General features: G+C 42.8%; 1 protein-coding gene across 1 annotated transcript in view; it reads left to right on the top strand.

Annotated features, from left to right (window-relative positions):
• grin3bb (glutamate receptor, ionotropic, N-methyl-D-aspartate 3Bb) overlaps positions 1-4,539 on the top strand; it is a 42,657-nt gene extending 38,118 nt beyond the window's left edge. Inside the window, exons 10-15 of the mRNA XM_029500217.1 lie at positions 635-704; positions 1,624-1,845; positions 1,963-2,390; positions 3,548-3,692; positions 3,985-4,117; positions 4,221-4,539. Coding sequence (XP_029356077.1) covers positions 635-704; positions 1,624-1,845; positions 1,963-2,390; positions 3,548-3,692; positions 3,985-4,117; positions 4,221-4,539 — 1,317 coding nt within the window. The remainder of the gene's footprint in view (positions 1-634; positions 705-1,623; positions 1,846-1,962; positions 2,391-3,547; positions 3,693-3,984; positions 4,118-4,220) is intronic.
• The last annotated feature ends 15,062 nt before the right edge of the window (positions 4,540-19,601 follow it).

The following is a 19,601-nucleotide window of genomic DNA, read 5'->3' as shown; positions in this document are numbered from 1 at the left end:
ACAACCTAAGCCACTGACGCTGCTACCAGGACCAGCTGACGCATCGTCCATTGCGGCTCCAATGAATCAGTCAAATGTCCGTGTTGTTCCCAAACGATTTTATTCACCATAATCGACCCTTTGAAAATTGCCTGTTGAACTGCAAACACTTATATCAGTATAACTTGTGCGAATAAAAACAAAAGGCTCAATTAGAACACATTTAACAGCGATGGCAGTCAAAAAACTGTTTGCTTCTCCGGGCAAGCAGCACACCTGCAGAGTAATTAACTCTTCTTCTACTTATATCTTCCCATATACCATTAACCATATGCCACCGACCGTTACAATCAAGTAACACATTATTGGACACACAGAGATGCAAAAATCACTCTAACGTGACAGCCCCCAGAATACCATCTGACATTGCAATTACCTTCAAATTTAAATCAATAGAGCCGTAAGTGGCCTGCATACAAAACAAACCAAGCAAAAGCCCCAAAATTGGTAAACATAACCTTGTTTAAATCAACGGTCACCATATCTCATCACTAACTGCTTGTAGCCTCCTGCAACAGGCAAAGATTAGTGACGGGTCTTTTCAAGATGTTAGGCTTTGTCTGAAGATGCGAGTGTACCAATCTTTTTCTCTCAGGGAAAGTTTCCAAAACTCTGCCCAGAAGCCAGGATCTACGAGGAGCAGCAGAATGCATCACAACAACAAAGTCTCCAGGAAACAAATGTCCATTTCCTTGGAGCAGGAGGAAGTAGTCCTGTACACATCTTTTTCAAAAACAAATCAAACAGAAAGATATGTCTCCATCTCCTTTTCACATATACATCAGTCCAGTCCAGTTGGCATTACTGGTTGAACTCTCATCAGGAGAATGTGGTTAGGAGTGAGGGGCTTGAGTTCAGTGGGATCATCTAAGAGCTTAGTGAGGGCGCAACCATTCAAAATCGACTCAGCCTCGCACAAAAGGCAGGTTAAAACTCAACTGGATACCATCTTGCAATAGAGCTCCCTGTATCCAATAGTGATTTAATGATGCCAGTGCCTCTCTCAGAGCTTTCTCTGGTCCCACAAAGTTTGTTCCATTATCTGAATGAATACTGGACACGTCCTCTTGATGAACCGGTGAACCTTTGTAACGCATTCACTGATCTACAATGAAGATTCTGTCACAATCTTCTTCAGCATGGACTCAGTACTTTTACATTCACCTGCCCCTGTCTCACTCTGCCTGCCCTCCGCTCACCAGCTTACTCCTCACAGCTCATCTCCACCAATTTAGCCCTGTACATAGACTCCAGCCTTACACTCACCCAGTTGCTAGATTGTTCTTAGCCCTCATGCAAGACTCTCCAACACTCATTTCCAGACTGACTCCTGGTTGCCGTGCCTGATTGAGCTGACATCACGGTTGGATCGACCAATCCAGGCCAGATGTGTGGAGAAGAGAGAGTTGTTCGATCGGCACTTTTAGAATCCTCCTTCCTATTGTGGTCAAACTGGTCATTTCATTTCTTACTATCCAGCAAAGCGGCCCGACTCACTGGTAGCAAGGGAACTACTGGTGAGTCCAACCACTGAACCGTTGCACAAGAAATGCCCCCTCTGTCACACCCACTCCCTTCTGGCAGAGGGCTCATACACCCTGGCTACATTAATTGTCACTGTGGTAGATATCTCCTTCATTGATGATGAACTGGCACAGCAGCTAAACATCGACAGGGTTCCGCTGCCTCAGCCAGTCCCCACCACTACCTTGGATGGTCATCTTCTGGGGACTGCCACCCATCAGATGACACCCGTACAGACATCTTTGGGAACCATCATTAGGCCGTCAGCTTCCACATCCTCAAGTCAGCTCGTTGTCACAACCCCCATAACGACTGGGTGATGGGGTCTATTCTGGGGTAGAGTTCTGCATGTCATCAAGACTTTCTGAAGCAAGCCTCACCTCCTCAGTCTGCGCCCAGTGGCATCTCCTCCCCTGACCTCACCGGGGGTTTCCCCTGAGTACAATGACTTCCATGAGGTCTTCAGCAAAACCAAGGCCACCTCCCTGCCTCCTCACAGTCCCTATGACTGCGCCATTGACCTCCTATCTGGGACCAGTCCACCTCGAGTTCATCTGTACACCATGTCTGCACCTGAAAGAGAGGCCATGGAGGCATATATCAATAACTGTCTGGCAGCTGGCCTCATCTGCCCGTCTTCATCCCCTGCTGGTGCAGGCTTTTTCTTTGTGGAGAAGAAGGACAAGACCCTGAGGCCCTGCATTGACTATCAAGGCCTAAATGACATTACAGTGGAAAACGGGTACCACCTCCCTCCGACGCACCAATGCCCCAGGCAGTCTTCCAACGCCTTCTGGAGAACGCCCTCTTCGTCAAACCCAAGAAGTGTGAGTTTCATGCCTCCTCGATCACCTTGCTGGAGTTCGTCATCGGTCAGGGGAGCATAAAGATTAATCCAGTCAAGGTCTCTGCCGTCACCGCCTGGCCCATCCCTGAGTCCCGGAAGCAGCTACAAAGGTTCCTTGGTTTCAAACTTCTATTGCTGCTTCATCCGAGGGTACAGCATGGTGGCAGTCTCTCTCACTGCCATCACTTCCACCAAGGTGCCTTTCTCCTAGGCCTCCGCTGCTGCCGCCTTCCAGGTCCTCAGAGTCTGCTTCACTTACGCCCCCATAATTCTCATGCCGGACCCTGAAAGACAGGATGTTGGAAGTGGATGCCTCAGATGGTGGGGTAGCGACAGTCCTTTCCCAGCGGGCAGCCGTTGACCAGAAGCTCCACCCCTGTGCCTTCTACAGCTGTTCCTAATTTGGACCGACCACAAGAACCTGGAGTATATTTGGTCAGCTAAGACTGAATTCCAGGCAGGCAAAATGGTCTTTATTTCTCATGCAGTTCAAATTCACTCTCTCCTACTGTCCGGGGTCTCGGAATATGAAGCCCAACGCCCTGTCTTGTCAGTTCGTAAAGGGGAGTCAAGTTCTTTCCCTGGCTCATATACCATCCTTCTTTCCACTTGCTTGGTCACTGCCCGCACCTGAGGGGGTGGAGGAGAGGGTGAATGCAGCCTTGGAGATCCAGGGCCCAGGACATGCCCTCCCAAATGGCTCTTTGTCCCTGCTTCCCTGCACTCTGAAGTTCTCCAGTGGACCCATAGCACACACTGTGTGGACAGTGGACCAAGGAGGTTCTGCAGTAGAGGTTCTGGTGGGGCTCTCTTGACCAGGACACCTGGGAGTTTGTCAAGGCTTGCTTGGTCTGCAACCAGCACAAACCCTCCCACCAGGCTCCTGCTGGACACCTGCAACCTCTCCCAGTGCCCCATTGTCCTTGGTCCCACATCTCCCTGGCCTACCACCATCCTGGGGCCATAGTATCATCCTGACTGTTGTGGACTGGTACAGGAAGATGGCTCACTATATTCCAGTGCAAAGCTCCCCTCTGTGAAGGAGACGGCTGAACTGGTCCTCCAACATGTGTTTTATCTCCACTATCTTCCTGTTGATCTGATCGGGGACCCCAATTTTCATCTGTGTTCTTGTAGGAATTCTGTACCCTCATTGGGGCCTTGGCCAGCCTGTCCTCTGGGTTTCATCCCAAATCCAATGGCCAGAACCAAGATATGGAGATGGCTCTTTGGGTGTATGGTGTCCCAGAACCCATCATCTTGGTCCCAGCATCTGTTGTGGGTGAAATATGCCCACAACAATCTCACCAGCTCCGCCACTGGGCTGTCTCAATTCCAGTGAGCCTACGGATACCAGCCACCTCTCTTGCCAGCCTTGGAAAAGGAAGCCTCCTGCCCCTCAGTTCAAGCCTTCCTCTGACTCTGCCACCGGACCTGGGCCCAAGCTAGGGCCTCCCTCCTCGAGGTGGCTGACTGATACTCCACTATAGCCAACCATTGTCACTCCCAAGCTCCAGAGTACCAGGTGGGCCAAGGTGTCTGGCTCTCAACCCGTGACCTTCCTCTGCGGGTAGAATACACCAAACTGGCTCCTAAGTTTGTTGGACCCTTCATCATTCAGAAGGTCATCGATCCTGTGGCAGTCAGGCTTTCTGTGAGGGTACACCCGACTTTCCGCATGTCCAAGGTCATGCCATTCTGTGAGAGGTCACTGGTGCCTGCTGCTTATCCACCACCTCCTCCTTGTCTCAGCGATGGAGGACTTACCTACACTGTGTGCCAGATTATCTGCTCCCGTCACTGTGAAAAGAGTCATCCAGTACCTCGTCGACTGGGAGAAAGAGAGATCTTGGGTTCCTGCTCAACACATTCTGGATCAGCAGCTCATCAGGGAGTTTCTTCAGCAAAATCCTGACCAGGCCTCCCAAAGCAGCATCGTTAGGGGCTCTCCTTTCCGTAGGACACCTGCTGCCGAGCCCTCCACTACACCTGAGGAGGCGGATCCACCATTGGACTTGCCATCCTCACAGCCCGAGGACATGGAGGTCTCATGCTCTCCGAAGTTCTGGTTCTCCTCACACCTGTCATCACTCACCTGCAGCTCATCACCAATTTCACCCCGTATATAGACTCCAGTCTCACACTCACTCAGTTCCCTGGTGTCCTTTCCCAAACTAAAACTAATGGAAGCAGAGTTTTTTGACTTAATACAGTGACTTGATTTCGACCAAAAAAACCCCAAGGAACCTAAGCCGCTGGTCACTACCAGGACCAGTTGACGCGTCGTCTGATCCAATGAATCAATCAAACATCCATGTTGTGCTCAAACGACTTTATTCACCATAATCGACCCTTTGAAAATATCAGTATATCTCCCAATTAGAACACTTCACGGCAGCGGTTGTCAAAAAACTGTGTTTCTCCCGGGAAGCAGCACACCTGCAGAATGATTAACTCTTCTTTTATTTACGCCTTCCCATATACCATTAACAATACGCCACTTACTGACAATAAGGTGACCTGCATTATTGAACACACAGAGATACAGAAATTGCTCTAACGCAAAATATATAATACAACATATCACCTATTCCATACAAAATGACAAAAGAGAAGAAAAGGAAAGAAAATAATAAACATAATAATGCAACACTTATGAATGAATTTGTGATATGAATCAGGGAATATGCAGACAAAGCGATTGAGACAAAATCAATACCCATCAAAAAGCATTAGGCCACGCAGAAGTGCAAGAAGGGCGCCAGTCAACACTGCAGCGCCTTCTCTACTAAATTTGCTATCCAGTCTGGCAGCAAAGATGCCCACTTATCAAACTTATAAAACTTATCAAAATACCCAGTGTTCTCCTTTAAAACTGAACTCAGGCATCCATAGATAAAACTTTAAACCTTTCCAGATACTACTGTTTAACAGTTGAAGGTTTGGGCCTAATCCACTGAAAGAGTGTGCGTTACCTAGCTAATCAAAATGCTTGCATTTGAGTTTTCACTGGTGGTACCCCTAATGAAATATTGACAGGAAAAAACTGCATTGAACGAAGATGACAGGATAGAAAGCATTCAGGGATTGGATGGTGTGTTTTATTCGATGAAGGATGCTGTATTTACTCCCTGTTGCACAAAAAGATTTTGCCAACTGATTCTGCGCAGGATCATGCTTTTTCTCCAAATTCAGTTGCCAAGTCCATAATGTTCCATAAACCTTTAATTTTGTCAATGTTACATGGATTGAGTGATTGTAATTTTCCATAGAAGTAGGCAATAGCCTTTTCTATTATGGCTACAGACATATTATGGCTTCAGGAAGATCTAGCTCAGTGGTTCCCAAACTTTTTCGGCAGGGTCCCCCTTGGGTTGATGAGAAAACTTTGCAACCCCCCTGATAGACAAAAGTTTTTTTTCAAAATTTATGGCAGTTTATTTTACACTCTGTGCTTAATACAAGCTGCAAATTTTTCAAAACAAATAAATGTAATCTGCAATAATCTACATAATGCTACAACCTCCTTTGTAGCATGCCTCATTCATTTTACCATATGCTGTGTCCTCCCTGCAATGGCTCTGTGCCCCCCACTTTTGGGAACCACTGATCTAACCTATCAAAGAAATGGTTGCCCTGAAGTCAGCTATAGAAATGTCGAGATGGCACATCATTTTTGGCTCCTGTCTATTCACCCTTGAATAGATGACCAACATTTGCATTTGGTAGACAATTCATTTTGACTGATTGATTTCTTGACTTGTTCTACTTATATTACCATTTTAAAATTTTTTTTCCAAAGATGCTTTATAAATCCAAGTCCCCTGGTATACATATTAATTAGACTAACGTCTAGAGCGATTACCCACCATCCAAAGACATCATGTTTGGGTTGGTGACTCTAAATTGTCTGTAGGTCTGAGTGTGAGTGGTTGTTGGTCTCTGTCTGTCTCTGTGTGTTGGCCCTGTGATGGACTGGTGACCTGTCCAGGGTGACCCCACCCTCACCCAGAGTGAGCTGGGAGTGGCTCCAGCACCTCCCGTGACCCAGAAACGGACAAGCAGTAGAAGATGAATGAATATTACATATTTAGTAAGATTGAATTTATTTTAATTTCAGAACCTTTAACATGTTTTGGAATTTGATTCAAATTCATACATTGTTTTTCCAACTATATTTTGCATGTTGTCACTTTAGTTCTTTACATGGCTTAGGGTTATTTGTTTACAAGTCAATTCTGAAATGAAGCAAAGCTCCACTTTAAGATATTAATTTCCCTAAAGAATCTCAAACTAATTTTTTAGATGTTTGTATGTTGCAGGTGGTCGATGCTGTTGCTGCTACGTAAATCTTTTTTCTCTTTTTTATGTGAAAAAAATGCAGATGTTTCCATCTCGTACTTTAAAAATTGTATGTCAAACAAGGACTAAAATGTGGACATTGATTCAGGATCTCTTCTGAAGTGGTGGTAAGGAAACTGGACTTCCTGTGTGGCTGAAGGTTAAGCTGCTCTCCAAATGGGATTTAAAAAAAAAAAAAAAAAAGGCAAGTAAATGCACCAAACAAAGCAAAGAGGTACTGACCAGAGAAACACAACTAGTCTGTTCATGGATTACATCCAACACAAACGTTGGTGTCAGTGCAATAAAGCAGTTCTTTATGTAGCAAATTGAGGAGTTACATGAGGATTTAAGTACCTTAAGAGGGCCTTCTTTTTCAAGTTTTAACTCAAATCTAGTTTTTTAATGAATTCCCATCATGCCATATAACCCTAACTCTAATCCTCCATGTAGTTTTTCATTTTTAAGGGTTAAAAGCATAATTGCAAGATGGCATGAATGCTATACCTGAAACTGTATTTGAATTATAATTTGAAACTTTAAGGCCCTTTTAAGGTCTACATCTTAAATCACCATGACATTTTTTTACGTAAATATATGATCAATTTACCCATTAATAATGAATAATAATATATTAATGGGATTTTAATAATTGTCTGCAGGGATTCACCTTTTCAAGCTACTAATCAAAATAGAGTTAATTTATGAGATTTTTTTGGTTTTTGTTTAGCTTTAAATTTAAAAGTTGTAATGTTTAAGGTATATGAAGGGATTATTTACACAGTTCAGGGGATTTTAACGGATAAAACTGTTTAGTTTTTTTGCTCTTTAGCTGAAGTTCAATTAAATGATTTAAATGTTTTGATAAATTGTCTATCCCGTTAAATGTTTTGGTCACTTTGTGTATATTGGGTAAATTAATGGATTTGTAAAATAAAAAAATATATATGTTTCCACTTACTGAAAGTGAAAATGATGAACTGCTCTTTTAAAGTCAGGTTAGATATAAACCAGGTTGAAACTAAGTTTTTTCACAGGTTCAATCCAAGTCTTCCTCCTGCCCTACGTCTCTGTGAGGCATTCATGGACCTGATTGTTTGTATTGACGTGCCGTCAGGTAGAGGTCTTCATATGTCTGCCTGTTTGTTAGGAGTTCCTCAAGTTTCTTCTCAGTGTTAGTGGGCCAGGTCAAGTCTGGTTTTACTTGCATGGCTCTTGGGTTTGTGTGTCACAATGTACAAATCCTGAGTGGATCTGAATTGACCAGAGAATATCTGCTATCCTCTGGCATTCTTTTTCTGTCGATTTCTTTTCCTGCCATTTGATAAATTCAAAAGAATCTTATTTTATTAAAACATAGTCTTTTGCCACTCTACTGATCATCTGGCTGCTGAATATTGTAGTTTATGGTGTGGAAAGGAGTTAAAATGTAAAGAAACCTGTTTGTGAAGTGAAACATTATTTCTGAGGGCATTATTATCATATTGCAGTTGGAGTTGATTTTTTTTTCTCTCCAATGGTCATTGGATTAACTGTAATCCTCAGGTCTATTCAGATCAGGTCCCTTTAAAATTTAATAAAATAAACAAATAAATAAATAAAAAGAAAATCATGTTAATCAAGACCAAAATTTTCGATCTGTGATCACCTCTACCATTAGGCATTCACTACCCTGTGTGTTTGTACTGACGAACTGTAAGGCATTCACAAACTTATGTTTCTGTGTGATCAAGGTACTTGGACAGTTTGTGCTGATGTTGATCTTCAACATTTTGGGGCAAAATAAAAAATGAAACTGGGTTTACCTTAATGTTTCTTTCTTTAAATTCTGGATGGATGGATGGAGGGTTAGGTGCAGAAATATTTGGACAGTGACACAATTGCATGCCACCACATTGGACTGGAAATGAAACAACTGAGATGCAATTGAACTGCAGACTTTCAGTTTTAATTAAGGGATTGAACAAAAATATTCTATGAAACATTAAAGAATTGCAACCATGTTTGTACAAAGTCTCCTCATTTCAGGGGCTCAAAAGTAATTGAAGTAAAGTGAACATTACCATAAATAAAATGTTAATTTTTAATACCTTTCTAATACAAGACTGAGAATCCTTTGCAGGCAATTAGTTTTGTGTTAAGTGAAATACATGCTGGATTTGGTTGAGATCTGGTGATTGACTCTGCCATTGGAGAATATTCCACTTCTTTGTGTTAAAAAACTCCTGGGTGGCTTTCGCAGTATGTTTTGTGTCATCGTCCATCTGCACCGTGAAGCATCGTCCAATCAGCTTTGCTGCCTTTGGCTGAATCTGAGCAGAAAGTATATCCCTATACACTTCAGAACTCATCCGCCTGTTTCTGTCTTCTGTCACATCATCAGTAAACACTAGTGACCCAGTGCCATTGAAGCCACGCATGCCCAGGCCATCACACCGCCTCCACCATGTTTTACAGAAGATGTGGTGTGCTTTGGATTACGAGCTGCTCCAAGCCTTCTCCATACTTTCTTCCTTCCATCATTCTGGCACAGTTTGATTATAGTTTCATCTGTCCAAAGAATGCTGTTCCAGAACTGGACTGGCTTCTTCTGATGTTTTTTGGCAAAGTCTAATCTGACCTTTCTATTTTTGAGGCTGATTAATGCTTAGCATCTTGTGGTAAACACTCTGTTGACTCTCACAAAGTCTTATCTTTAGGATAGACTTAGATGCTGAAACACCTACTTCCTGGAGAGTGTTCTTCACTTGGGTGGATGTTGCGAAGGGGTTTTTCATCACCATGAAAAGGATGCTGTGATCATCCACCACTGTTGTCTTTCATGGATGCCCAGGCCTTTTTGGAATCACGAGCTCACCAGTGTGCTCTTTTTTTCTCAGAATGTACCAAAGTAATGATTATTTGGTCACCCCTAACATTTTCGCTATCTCTCTGATGGATTTCTTTTTTTCTTTTTTTTTTTTTGTCAGCCTGGTCTGTTTCACTTCCATGGAGAGATCCTTTGACAGCATGTTGTGGGTTCACAGCAACAATTTCCAAATACAAATACTACAGCTGGAAACAACGCCAGGTTTTAGATGCTTAATTGGTGATGACATAATGAAGAAATAACTCACACCTGTCCATGAAACAACTTTTGAGTCAACTGTCCAGTTACATTTGGTACCTTAAAGAAGTGTAATTTCTAAACCCTCCCTCTAATTTGGATGTGAATACCCTCAAATTAAGCCCATATTGATCATATAACTGTATCTTGAATATGTTTTGTAAACAACTAAAATCCAAAAGTTGTGTCACTCTCCAACTATTTCTGAGCCTAACTGTATGTCCAGACTTCCATTGTTCAAATCAAGATTTTTAGAAGTATGGTCTCAACTGGCAAAATCAGTAATATATTAAAGAGAGACTAAACTGTATTCCAGCTGTATCACTGTAAACTTGGTTTGCTGTGATGGGTGGGGGATGAGGTAGTTAGGAGAACAATGTTTTACAAGCATCCTAGCATCCTTGCCACTGAGACCAAATTTTCTGTGCCTAAATTCCTTGGCTGGTTGGTTTATTTAATTGTTTATTTCTAGAGTTTTTCCTTTCCTTTTTCTTTTTCTTGATTTGTCTGTTTATTTCTGATTTATTTGTTTATTAGGATTAGTAGGTGAAGGATCATGCCGCCGCTTTGCATCGGCATGATCCTTCACCTAGAATGCCAACTGTGCTGTATGAAATGTGTAACTAGTGGAGTGTGGATTTATCTCCTATTTAAAATATTTTATCTATATAGAAATTTTTGTTCCTTCTGTTAGACAGCCACAGTTGCTGTTAAAAGAATTCAGTCATTGGTTTTGGTTTGGGGTCAGAGTACATTAATTTTGGCTTTCACCCGGTAATCCTTTAAGTTTTTATTCTTTTTGAATGCAGCAATTATCCTGGGACTGTAGAAGAGGCTCCCTTTCTCTCCTGAAGAGTTCTGTGGAAGCTTAATATGTGGTGACAAAAGGAGCGATGTGGGACACATTGAGGGTCTTAATTTGGAAGAACTAAAAATTGTCTGAAAGGTTCTAGAGTACACCCTGCTGGCCAATGAGGAGAACAGCACCCTGGTGGCCTGTTGGAAGTCACCAGTCTGCAGATCCAGTAGACCCTGAACAATTAGACTTGTGTATGTTTGGCCCCGAACCGGTTGAAGATGGATGGATGTATGTATGTTTGGGATGAAAGCTGGTCTTGTGGAGCAATGCATGTATATCTGTCTATTTAAAGAAAACTGGAATGTCTCATTGATTTTGAGTCCTTTAAATGTTGTTTTGTCCAAAAAAAATCTATCAATTTATGAATCATAGTAGATTTTAATTGAATACACAGATTAAGATTGTTGAGAGTATTCATGAAAATCCTAAAATCTTCCTCTGAATGGGTCCATAAGCCCCAGATGCAATTTTAAAATCTATAATAAAAGATTGGTCTCTTATCACACTGTTGGTGGGCCCCCGTCACCCAATCTGCCATAAAAGTTTTGTCATAAATGGGCACGACCCATTGCTGTACCCTTAATTTGTTACAGAAATAATATCAAATTTGAAATCCTTTCTTTTTAAATTAATCTCTAATAACTGCAATAATTCTTTGTCCAATGCTTTTCCTATAAGATTTTTTTGAAAAAATGTTCTTCACCGATTTAATGCCATACCATATATCTAAGTTTGTGTAGAGGCCAAAATTGACCAATCGGCTTAATGGTGCATTACTTCAGACAGAGCAGGTGGGAGCTTTGGTGGTGGGGATATAGGCAGAGAGATGTGTCCGCTCTGTGCCAATGGGAGGAGGTGTGGAACGAGTGTGTAACTGTATTCCTGTAGCAGGTTCCCTGCCACTGGGGTTCTCCCCGGCAAAGACCACAGAACGGCAGAGCTCACCAGGACCTTTTATTAAACACAAGATACATTAACATAAACTGCTTGGTCCTTCGCCTCAGGAAAGTGTCCCCCATATGCTATCCAGCCCAGCCCAGCCACTACTGCAGGCAGAAGGAGAGGTTCATTAGCAGACTCACCACAGCTGAGCTAATCAACTCACCTGGCGCCGCTCCTCCAGAGCCAGCCCTGCCCTGCCTCCGCCTCCTACGGTAGAGGCCCAAACCACGCCCACCTCCACAATTCCATATCCCCAAAATGGTTAAAAGTGGGTTTGATGCAATATGGATTGGAGCCATCTATTTTCAGTATTTTCTAACTCCTAGGTGGTGCTACACACCCTGAGATGGTTAAGGTTAGTAAAAATACCCGGGTCAGGCGCAAAGATTACACCTGAACTATACAGAAGAGGCAACAGCTAAGTATATTTCTGTGGTGCGACCCTTTGGTCTGGCCTCTGGGATCTTGGGATCTCTTAGAAGTGGCTCTGTCTGGCAGAGAGCACTGCTGTCCATACTAAGCAGTCCCCACGCCATGTCAAGGCAGTGTCCCATTTGGAGGTTGCCTCTCTTTTTGTTTTTTTGTTTTTTTGTTTTTTGTTGACCAAGAAGAACAATCAACAATGAAATATATGTAATGTTTACTTTTTTTCCAATAATACACAGGGTGTTCTTTATTTCCCACCATGAAGCACATATTCACACAGCATGCATAAAAGATTGATAAACCACGTGCATTGTTTAACTGAAGGATCCAAATCAGGGAATAACTAAGAACATATTTTCCAAAAAATAGAAAGGGAAGTGGTGGATGCATGGATGTAGAGCAGCATGGAGCAATAAAAGAACAGACAGAGAGAGAAATAGAGATAATGTTGTTCTAGGTTCAGTTCAGAGGCAGAGCAGACAGATACTGCAGGTCTCAGGGCAGGAAGGCTTCATCCTGCTCAAGAAGAATGCATTGATTCTGTTGTCAGCTGTGTTTAATCCCCATGCAGGGGCTATACACACGCAAACACACACTGACAATATAACAGGGAGCTCTGAAGTAGCTTTATGCATCAGCTGAACACAAAAGGTGAGGCAACACGCATAGAAGTTTAATTCTTTTTTTGGCTGCATTTGTCCTCATAGTTTAAAACCACAGGGTGTCAACATTATATGAGATTTATGAACTTTTAGTCTTGCAGCTAAATATTTTATTATTTCAGTGTGCGTGTGCGTGTGACCATCACCAGCCCTCCCTGGAAGCTAGTTTGTTGATGCTTATTGAGTGGAATGACCTTTGTGTGGCAGGGAGGGCAGTGCTACACCTCAGTGAATACAGGGGGGGAATAAAGGACAGACAAGGCCAGCACAAGCTGGCAAAAGTGACACAACACATGCATGTGGGCATTCCCTAAATATGAGTGAGACCATCACCAAGGCCCAGGCTCTCCAGGCCTGCCACCCTGAATGCAGGAGCATGTGAGGTACCACGCTGCAGCCCCCAGTGCAATGTTTACTAATGTAAGTGTAAGCTGAGTGGATGCAGTGTGTGCATCTGCAGATACGTATGGAGCTTTGTGTGTCTCTGTTAATATTGTGGAAATTTCTGTTATGTATTATCATTCAAGGTGAGAATTCCTATAATGAGTTTTATGTCCTGCGCTCCGTAGAGCACACAACTCAGAATCACAGGCTGGATGACATAGTTTTTATAGGATACATCACTGTATCAGTTCCTTGTTGCTCGGACGAGAGCTGTGCGGTAAATGTAAACAATTTCCACAAAACAGGACTTGTTTCAGTGTGTTTAGCTGAAGAGGAAATTGCCCAGTTTTTTGATCAGAAGTCAGGTCAAGGTTAATTCTGTGATAACTTCACCAGCAGAGACCGTTATTTAGCATAATACATACGGCAAAATGCACTATGTGAAAAATCTCCTTCACATTTCCCCCTTTTGATTATTCATCAATTGCTGAGTGTGAAGGAAAATATTTATAATGTATATAAACATTTGTATATACAATGAGTAAAAATGAAAGGAAAAGACATTCCAAAGAAATATCAACATTATTCCCCTTTTTAAAAACAGCAAGCCCCTCATTTTCTAGTTCCCTCTGTGATCCCAAATTTTGATATGCAAAGTGATAGCACCTCTAAACATGAAGAGTGGACGCAAATGCAGTTGAACATAAAAAATTTACAAAATATCATCGTCTCAGTTGTCAAGGTGGGCAGGAAAGGGAAAGAGGTCAGGAGTGTCATCAGCTTTGTCCAAGACAAGAATGTTATCAGGTAACGGGGAAACCATTTGTGCAGTGATAGCATTTTCAGTTTAGTTAAAACTTTAGACACAGTATAATGTGGCAGCCAAACAGGGTGAGCATAGCTGCAACAATGATGAGAGATTAAAAAAAAAAAGAAATAAAAGAAGAGCAAGCAAACCCCAGCCAGAATAATGGTGAATTGTACAGATGTGTAGAAGCCTTTATTTATCTTTGGCCATCATTCTAAATTGTTCTAAACAAGTTTCTCCATCCTTTCCTCCTTTACACCATGAGAGCTGATAGATAAATACAATAAACTTAACTCGTGAATATCCGTATGCCTTATAACCTTACATGTGAGAATTACCGTATTTTACGGACCATAAGGCGCACCGCATTATAAGGCGCAATATCAACAGGTTTATTTTCATACATAAGGTGCACCTGAAGTTAGTGTGACGTTGAAACAACGTCATATCCCAACATTCGATTATATTTGGATAATACGTGAAAAACCTAACGTTGGCTAGACATGTTATTATAGTAAGGTAACACCGACTAAATGTTGGATGATGGTTTCTTACCAGCACTACATGATTAGTTATCTAACGTTGTCTGACATTGTAACCCATATCATTGGACAGTGGGAGGAAACCAGAATTAAACCTATTCTCCACAGTAAATATAAAAACAAGGAGGTGCCCATTGCAGCACAAACACAAACACAAACACCATGTTCCCAACTCCAGCTAGGCGCTTATCATCTGTAGATGCGCCCTTTTGTAGACTGTACCATTACCAAATGCTCAGAACTGACGTGAGGAAAACTAATTACAATCAACAGGCAGATAAACAAACCGCTGACACTCCAAAGAGCATATAAGCCAATCATACTCAGCTCAGTGCAACCAGAGGCACACAGGACTTCACCCTAAAAACAGCACACCACGTTTTACACAACTAGGGGGGATGGCTAAATAAACCCAGATGGACAGGTGTGTGTTATCTTCCCATACCTGTCAGCTATAGCCTCCTCTCAGAACTCTCACCCATATAGATAGTCTACTGTTGATGTCTAAAACCTCATTAACCAAAATGCACAAGGAAAATAACCAAACTGCACAGAACATGAATACTCTGTTGACTTAAGGTCGTTTTCACACCTGACCAAGCGGACTCGGTTCAATTGAGGGGCTGAAAGTCGTAACACCATTGCATTTATCACTTGTTTCTGTTCTTCTTTCACACTGTGATTTCTGAAGCGCACCAAACTTTCTGAGTAGCATCATGCGGGTGAAAGGGGCGCTCATTGATTGGACAAAATAGGAGGGAAAATCCCTCCCTCTCAGAAATTTATTTGAGGGAATGCTACAACATTACCTACTAGTGAACGCAACCGTTACTATAATGCTATCGTAGCTTATCAGGGATTGAAGCTATTTTTTTCTAACTTTGACAATCTAACATGTGACAACATATTAGCTCATAGTTTAAGTAATGTGACAGTTTTTAGTCGTGGTTGATTTTGTTTAAATATTAGTTTCCCTAAAGGACTTATCCCTTCATATTACACAAAAGACGACAGGAGGTGCCTCTATTTTGTAATTAGTATAGAATAAAGGTCACTCCATAACCTAGAAGATATCCGCAGCAACATAGTGGAGATAAACCGATATCAACGGCTCAAAACATTATGCTGGAAATAAATATCCACTTTTTTGGAGCTCATTTGGTGTGCGGACATTTCTCTCATTTACCATTGGATCAGTACCACATAGGTACATTCAGAAAGCTAAGCAAGTACCTTTGTAGTGGTGTGGGGTGGTTCTGTATGTGTAGTACTGTAGTTGTGTGCTTTGAGTATTGCCATCCCCAATATGTATTTGTTGTTACAGATAATCTTGGATTTATATTGACAAGGCTGGATTCAACCTTAGCAAAAATAGACGACAGCGACGTAATATAATTGGCCAAAGGACAATTGTGCACATCCCAGGGCAGTGGAGGGGAAATATCACATTGTGTACCGCCATAAGCCTTTGAGGGCTGCTGCACCATCATGCCAAACTGGGTTCCTATAATGCGCAACACAATCACATTTCTAGATGCACCTCATGATGCAGTAGTACATGACAGAGCAGAGTGGCCCAGGTTTGTTGTTGTCAGGGATAATGCTAGTTTCCATCAGGCTGCTCTGGTCCACAACTGGTTCACCAACCATGATCAATTTGAATTTGTGTACCTGCCCCCTTACTAGCCATTTCTAGACCCTATTGAAGATTTTTTTCCACTTGGAGATGCGCATATATGATCACCAACCACGTACCTGCCTCTTCTGAAGGCAATGGCACAGAGCTGCGAGGACATTGAGGTAAGGTCAATCCAAGGATGGATTCGGCACACGAGGGGATATTTTCCCCTGATGCTTAGCGAGAGAGGACATTGCTTGTGATGTTGATGAGATCCTGTGGCCAGACCCCAGCAGAAGGCAGGGCCCATAAGGCCAATTACACCCAATTGTGTTTTTCTGTGTTTACAGTCGTGTATTGTTTGTTGTAATTTTGCTTTCACTGACTTTACTGTCCTGTGAAGTACACTGCTGTAATGTACGGTGTTGAGTGTTTCATTGTTTGGTTGTTGTGAAAACATGCCTTCTATGGAACTGAATAAAAACTGTGAAAACAAAAGACTGCAGCGTTTTATGTAAAGACTAGTGTGTTGCTACTCATCTGAAAGTATTCACATGATGCAAGTGGGTATCATTTTGTCATCCGAGTGACATTTTGGCAAAGGATTGTTAAGTTTTAAAGCCAGTGCAATTACCAGAGTAATGTTTGAAATATGGAGGTTGAACCTTGGCATGAGTGGATGGCAATAAGTATTATAGATAGGTGAAGTTATTCGTCATAGGAGGCTTTTTGGAATGGAAGAGTTGCAGACCAGCCAAACCATTGTCAGCATTAAGAGCAAAATGAACAGTGTCTAGAAGAGGTCTGGTGGGCACCCAGGCCAAACAGTCACATTTGTTTAAAGAATTTGAGGTGAAATGTACCCAATCCATCTATTCATTCCATTCAGCATAACCTGTTTCCATGGTCACAGTGTCTCCAACTAAGGCAATATTGACATATTTGACAAGAGGCGGGTCAACCTGCTGATCTGTATGGGCAGAATTCTGATTTAGGGCTGGCTCAGCCATGTTAATCTGATGTGATTATCTGTTATGGCCAGACAAGAAAGCAGCCAAGACAAATAATAAATCATCATTACGTTAAGCCTGTTTCCAATTAATGACTAAGGAGTTGCTCCAATGGACTGGTGACCATGTACCCCGCCCTCGCCCTGATGTGAGCTGAGATTGGTTCCAGCAACCCCCTGTGACCCAGAAACAGATAAGCGGTAGAAGATAAATGAATGAAAATGAGTAAGGATTTGTTGGCCTTTCACTGCCAATTATCAGATTAAGAACCTTTAATTACAGTGGGTCTCTGGGTAAGATTATTCCTGTAATAACCGGAGGGATTTAAGAGTTCAGTACCCCAGCTACCTGGTGCTGCTGTCCACACTGCTCTTTCCCATTTGAGGCACCGAGGGGATGCATGGCAAAATTTAGAAATGAAACAGATGTACTTGTCACTATTTGCCATTTACTGTTCAGAGAGCAAACTTAGGCAGTCATAAATTGCAAAAAAAAAAAAAAAGAAAAAGGCAATGACAGCAGTCAGACTCTGTCCTCTAACGAATGTTCAATCAGGGGCCTTAATGTCATTAAAGGTACTATGGTCTGTGCTTCTGCCCCTGAATAATTTATCGTGAGCAACAGCTTCTGCTGTGCAACACATGGAAGCAAGGACCAAGGGTGTCGATGTCCCACGTCTGGGTGCTCTATGCGGAGGTCTGCAGCTCACAAGACAGGAGGGTGTCATTTCTGTCAGTGGGAGGGTCACTTGTCTTACTAATAAAATAAAACAGAATAAAATAACAAATAATTGGCGTCATAAAAGCAATGATCATTGTTAAAGGACTTGTCAGTCTAATAGGAGATGTGCTATACCTCTGAGTGCATGTGTGTTCACACGTCTTCAGTGGCGAGTCCACGTTCCAGCGTTGTCCATGGGGTGTGCTCTCTCTAGTGCGTTCATGTGCAATAGTGTCTTTCACTGGTTGTCTCCCATATCCAGTCAACATTGCAACCAAACATCTCCCACTCCTCTTTTGCCACTGAAGCAGGCCAGTTCACTCGTTCCTTAACCACTCCTGTCCACGACCACTCTTGGTCGTTTGGTATCCCAGTGCCTTCCCTCTCAGACTGGAGCCTCGTGTCCTCTGACACATCAGTGATGCTGCTCCTTGTCTCCCTGTTGTACCTGTCATGTACCTGGAGATTCTAGCGACTGTTGTTTACCTCCTGTTGCAGCCTCTCCTCTGTCTCACCAGGTTTCCCTGTGCGTTGTACATTACGCTTGAGTTGCAGGCATTTCATCTTCGTCTCATATATTTTCAGAGTCCTCTCATCTTCCCACATCTGCACACCCAGGATGAATCACTTAGAATCACTTAGTCATCCTCCCCCGCTCTTGCTCAGTCCCGGGGGTATCTTACAATGTGTCTTTCCCTAGCGTTTTTTGGGTTCTCACAAAGGATTTGCTTTGGCCTGCCAAGCCTGCACACCCCAGCTCCAGTCCTTCCAAAAATGTCAGCTGTCTTTCATAGCTGTCACCAATTTGTTATTCGGGCCCACGTCATATTATTTTGTGCCCACACCGTTTGAGGAATCGGTCTAAGGAGCAGGAATAGCTGCAGCCTTCCAGTGAGGGGAAGGTGTATGTATGAGAGGAGTAGTGTGCGTCATCTGGCAGCAGCTCAGCTATGCGCACTGTGTGAATGACAGCTATGTATGTTGTTTTATAAAATTTGCAACAGCTGAGTATATTGTTTGAGAAAAATTTGCTTTCACAGAGGAAAATACACCACAAGTCCGTGCTGGTGCTCAGTCTCAGTCTCAGCTTAGTGGTCAAAGTTTTTTAGTGGAGAGTGAAATGTGTGGTACAGAGCCATGAACTACAAACAGTTAATCTTGTCGGGTGAGAGTGACCGGTAGAAAACAATCATGGGAAGGGAAATCCCACCACATAGTGCAGGATGTGAGTTTATCAAAAAGCTGCTTATTCCAATTAATTGCATATTGTACATCAAAACCTTCAGGGATGTGTGCTGTACGCTGCAGATCTTGTGGTTCCATGAATAGTGTGTGCAGGTGAGACGCTCATAAGTTTCCATTCATATTTCCACAGTCTTGCTGAAACATTGACAAATTTAGATTAGCAGTAGGGTAACTTTAACACCATCAGAAGTCCTCCATCCACCCTCCTAAGCCAGTCAGCCGTTGGGGAGGGACCCTGGGTGACTTGCCAAGATGTCCTGCAGCTCTTCCTCCTCGTGGCAGGTGACAATGGGGGCATTCACGTGCCCAGTGTCCTTTCTTGCTGCATACCAGGCATGTGTCTGGGTTGACATTAGACTGGTTAAACTGAGCGTGATCTCCTCTTTACGGAGGTCATCACCCTGCTTGGCGGTCTTTGCCTTCTTGTTGTCATCTAGATTCTGCTAAGGCTTAGGGTTAGGGTATCTAGCAGGGCGTTTCAGCTCTGCGTTCTAATGTAAGATAGAGAGAGTAGTCTCTCATTGCCAC

This window comes from Echeneis naucrates, chromosome 4, assembly GCF_900963305.1.
Source record: "Echeneis naucrates chromosome 4, fEcheNa1.1, whole genome shotgun sequence".
Taxonomy (NCBI): Eukaryota; Metazoa; Chordata; class Actinopteri; order Carangiformes; family Echeneidae; genus Echeneis; species Echeneis naucrates.
Note: the sequence above shows the minus strand (reverse complement) of the source record. Positions and strands in the feature narration are given on the sequence as shown.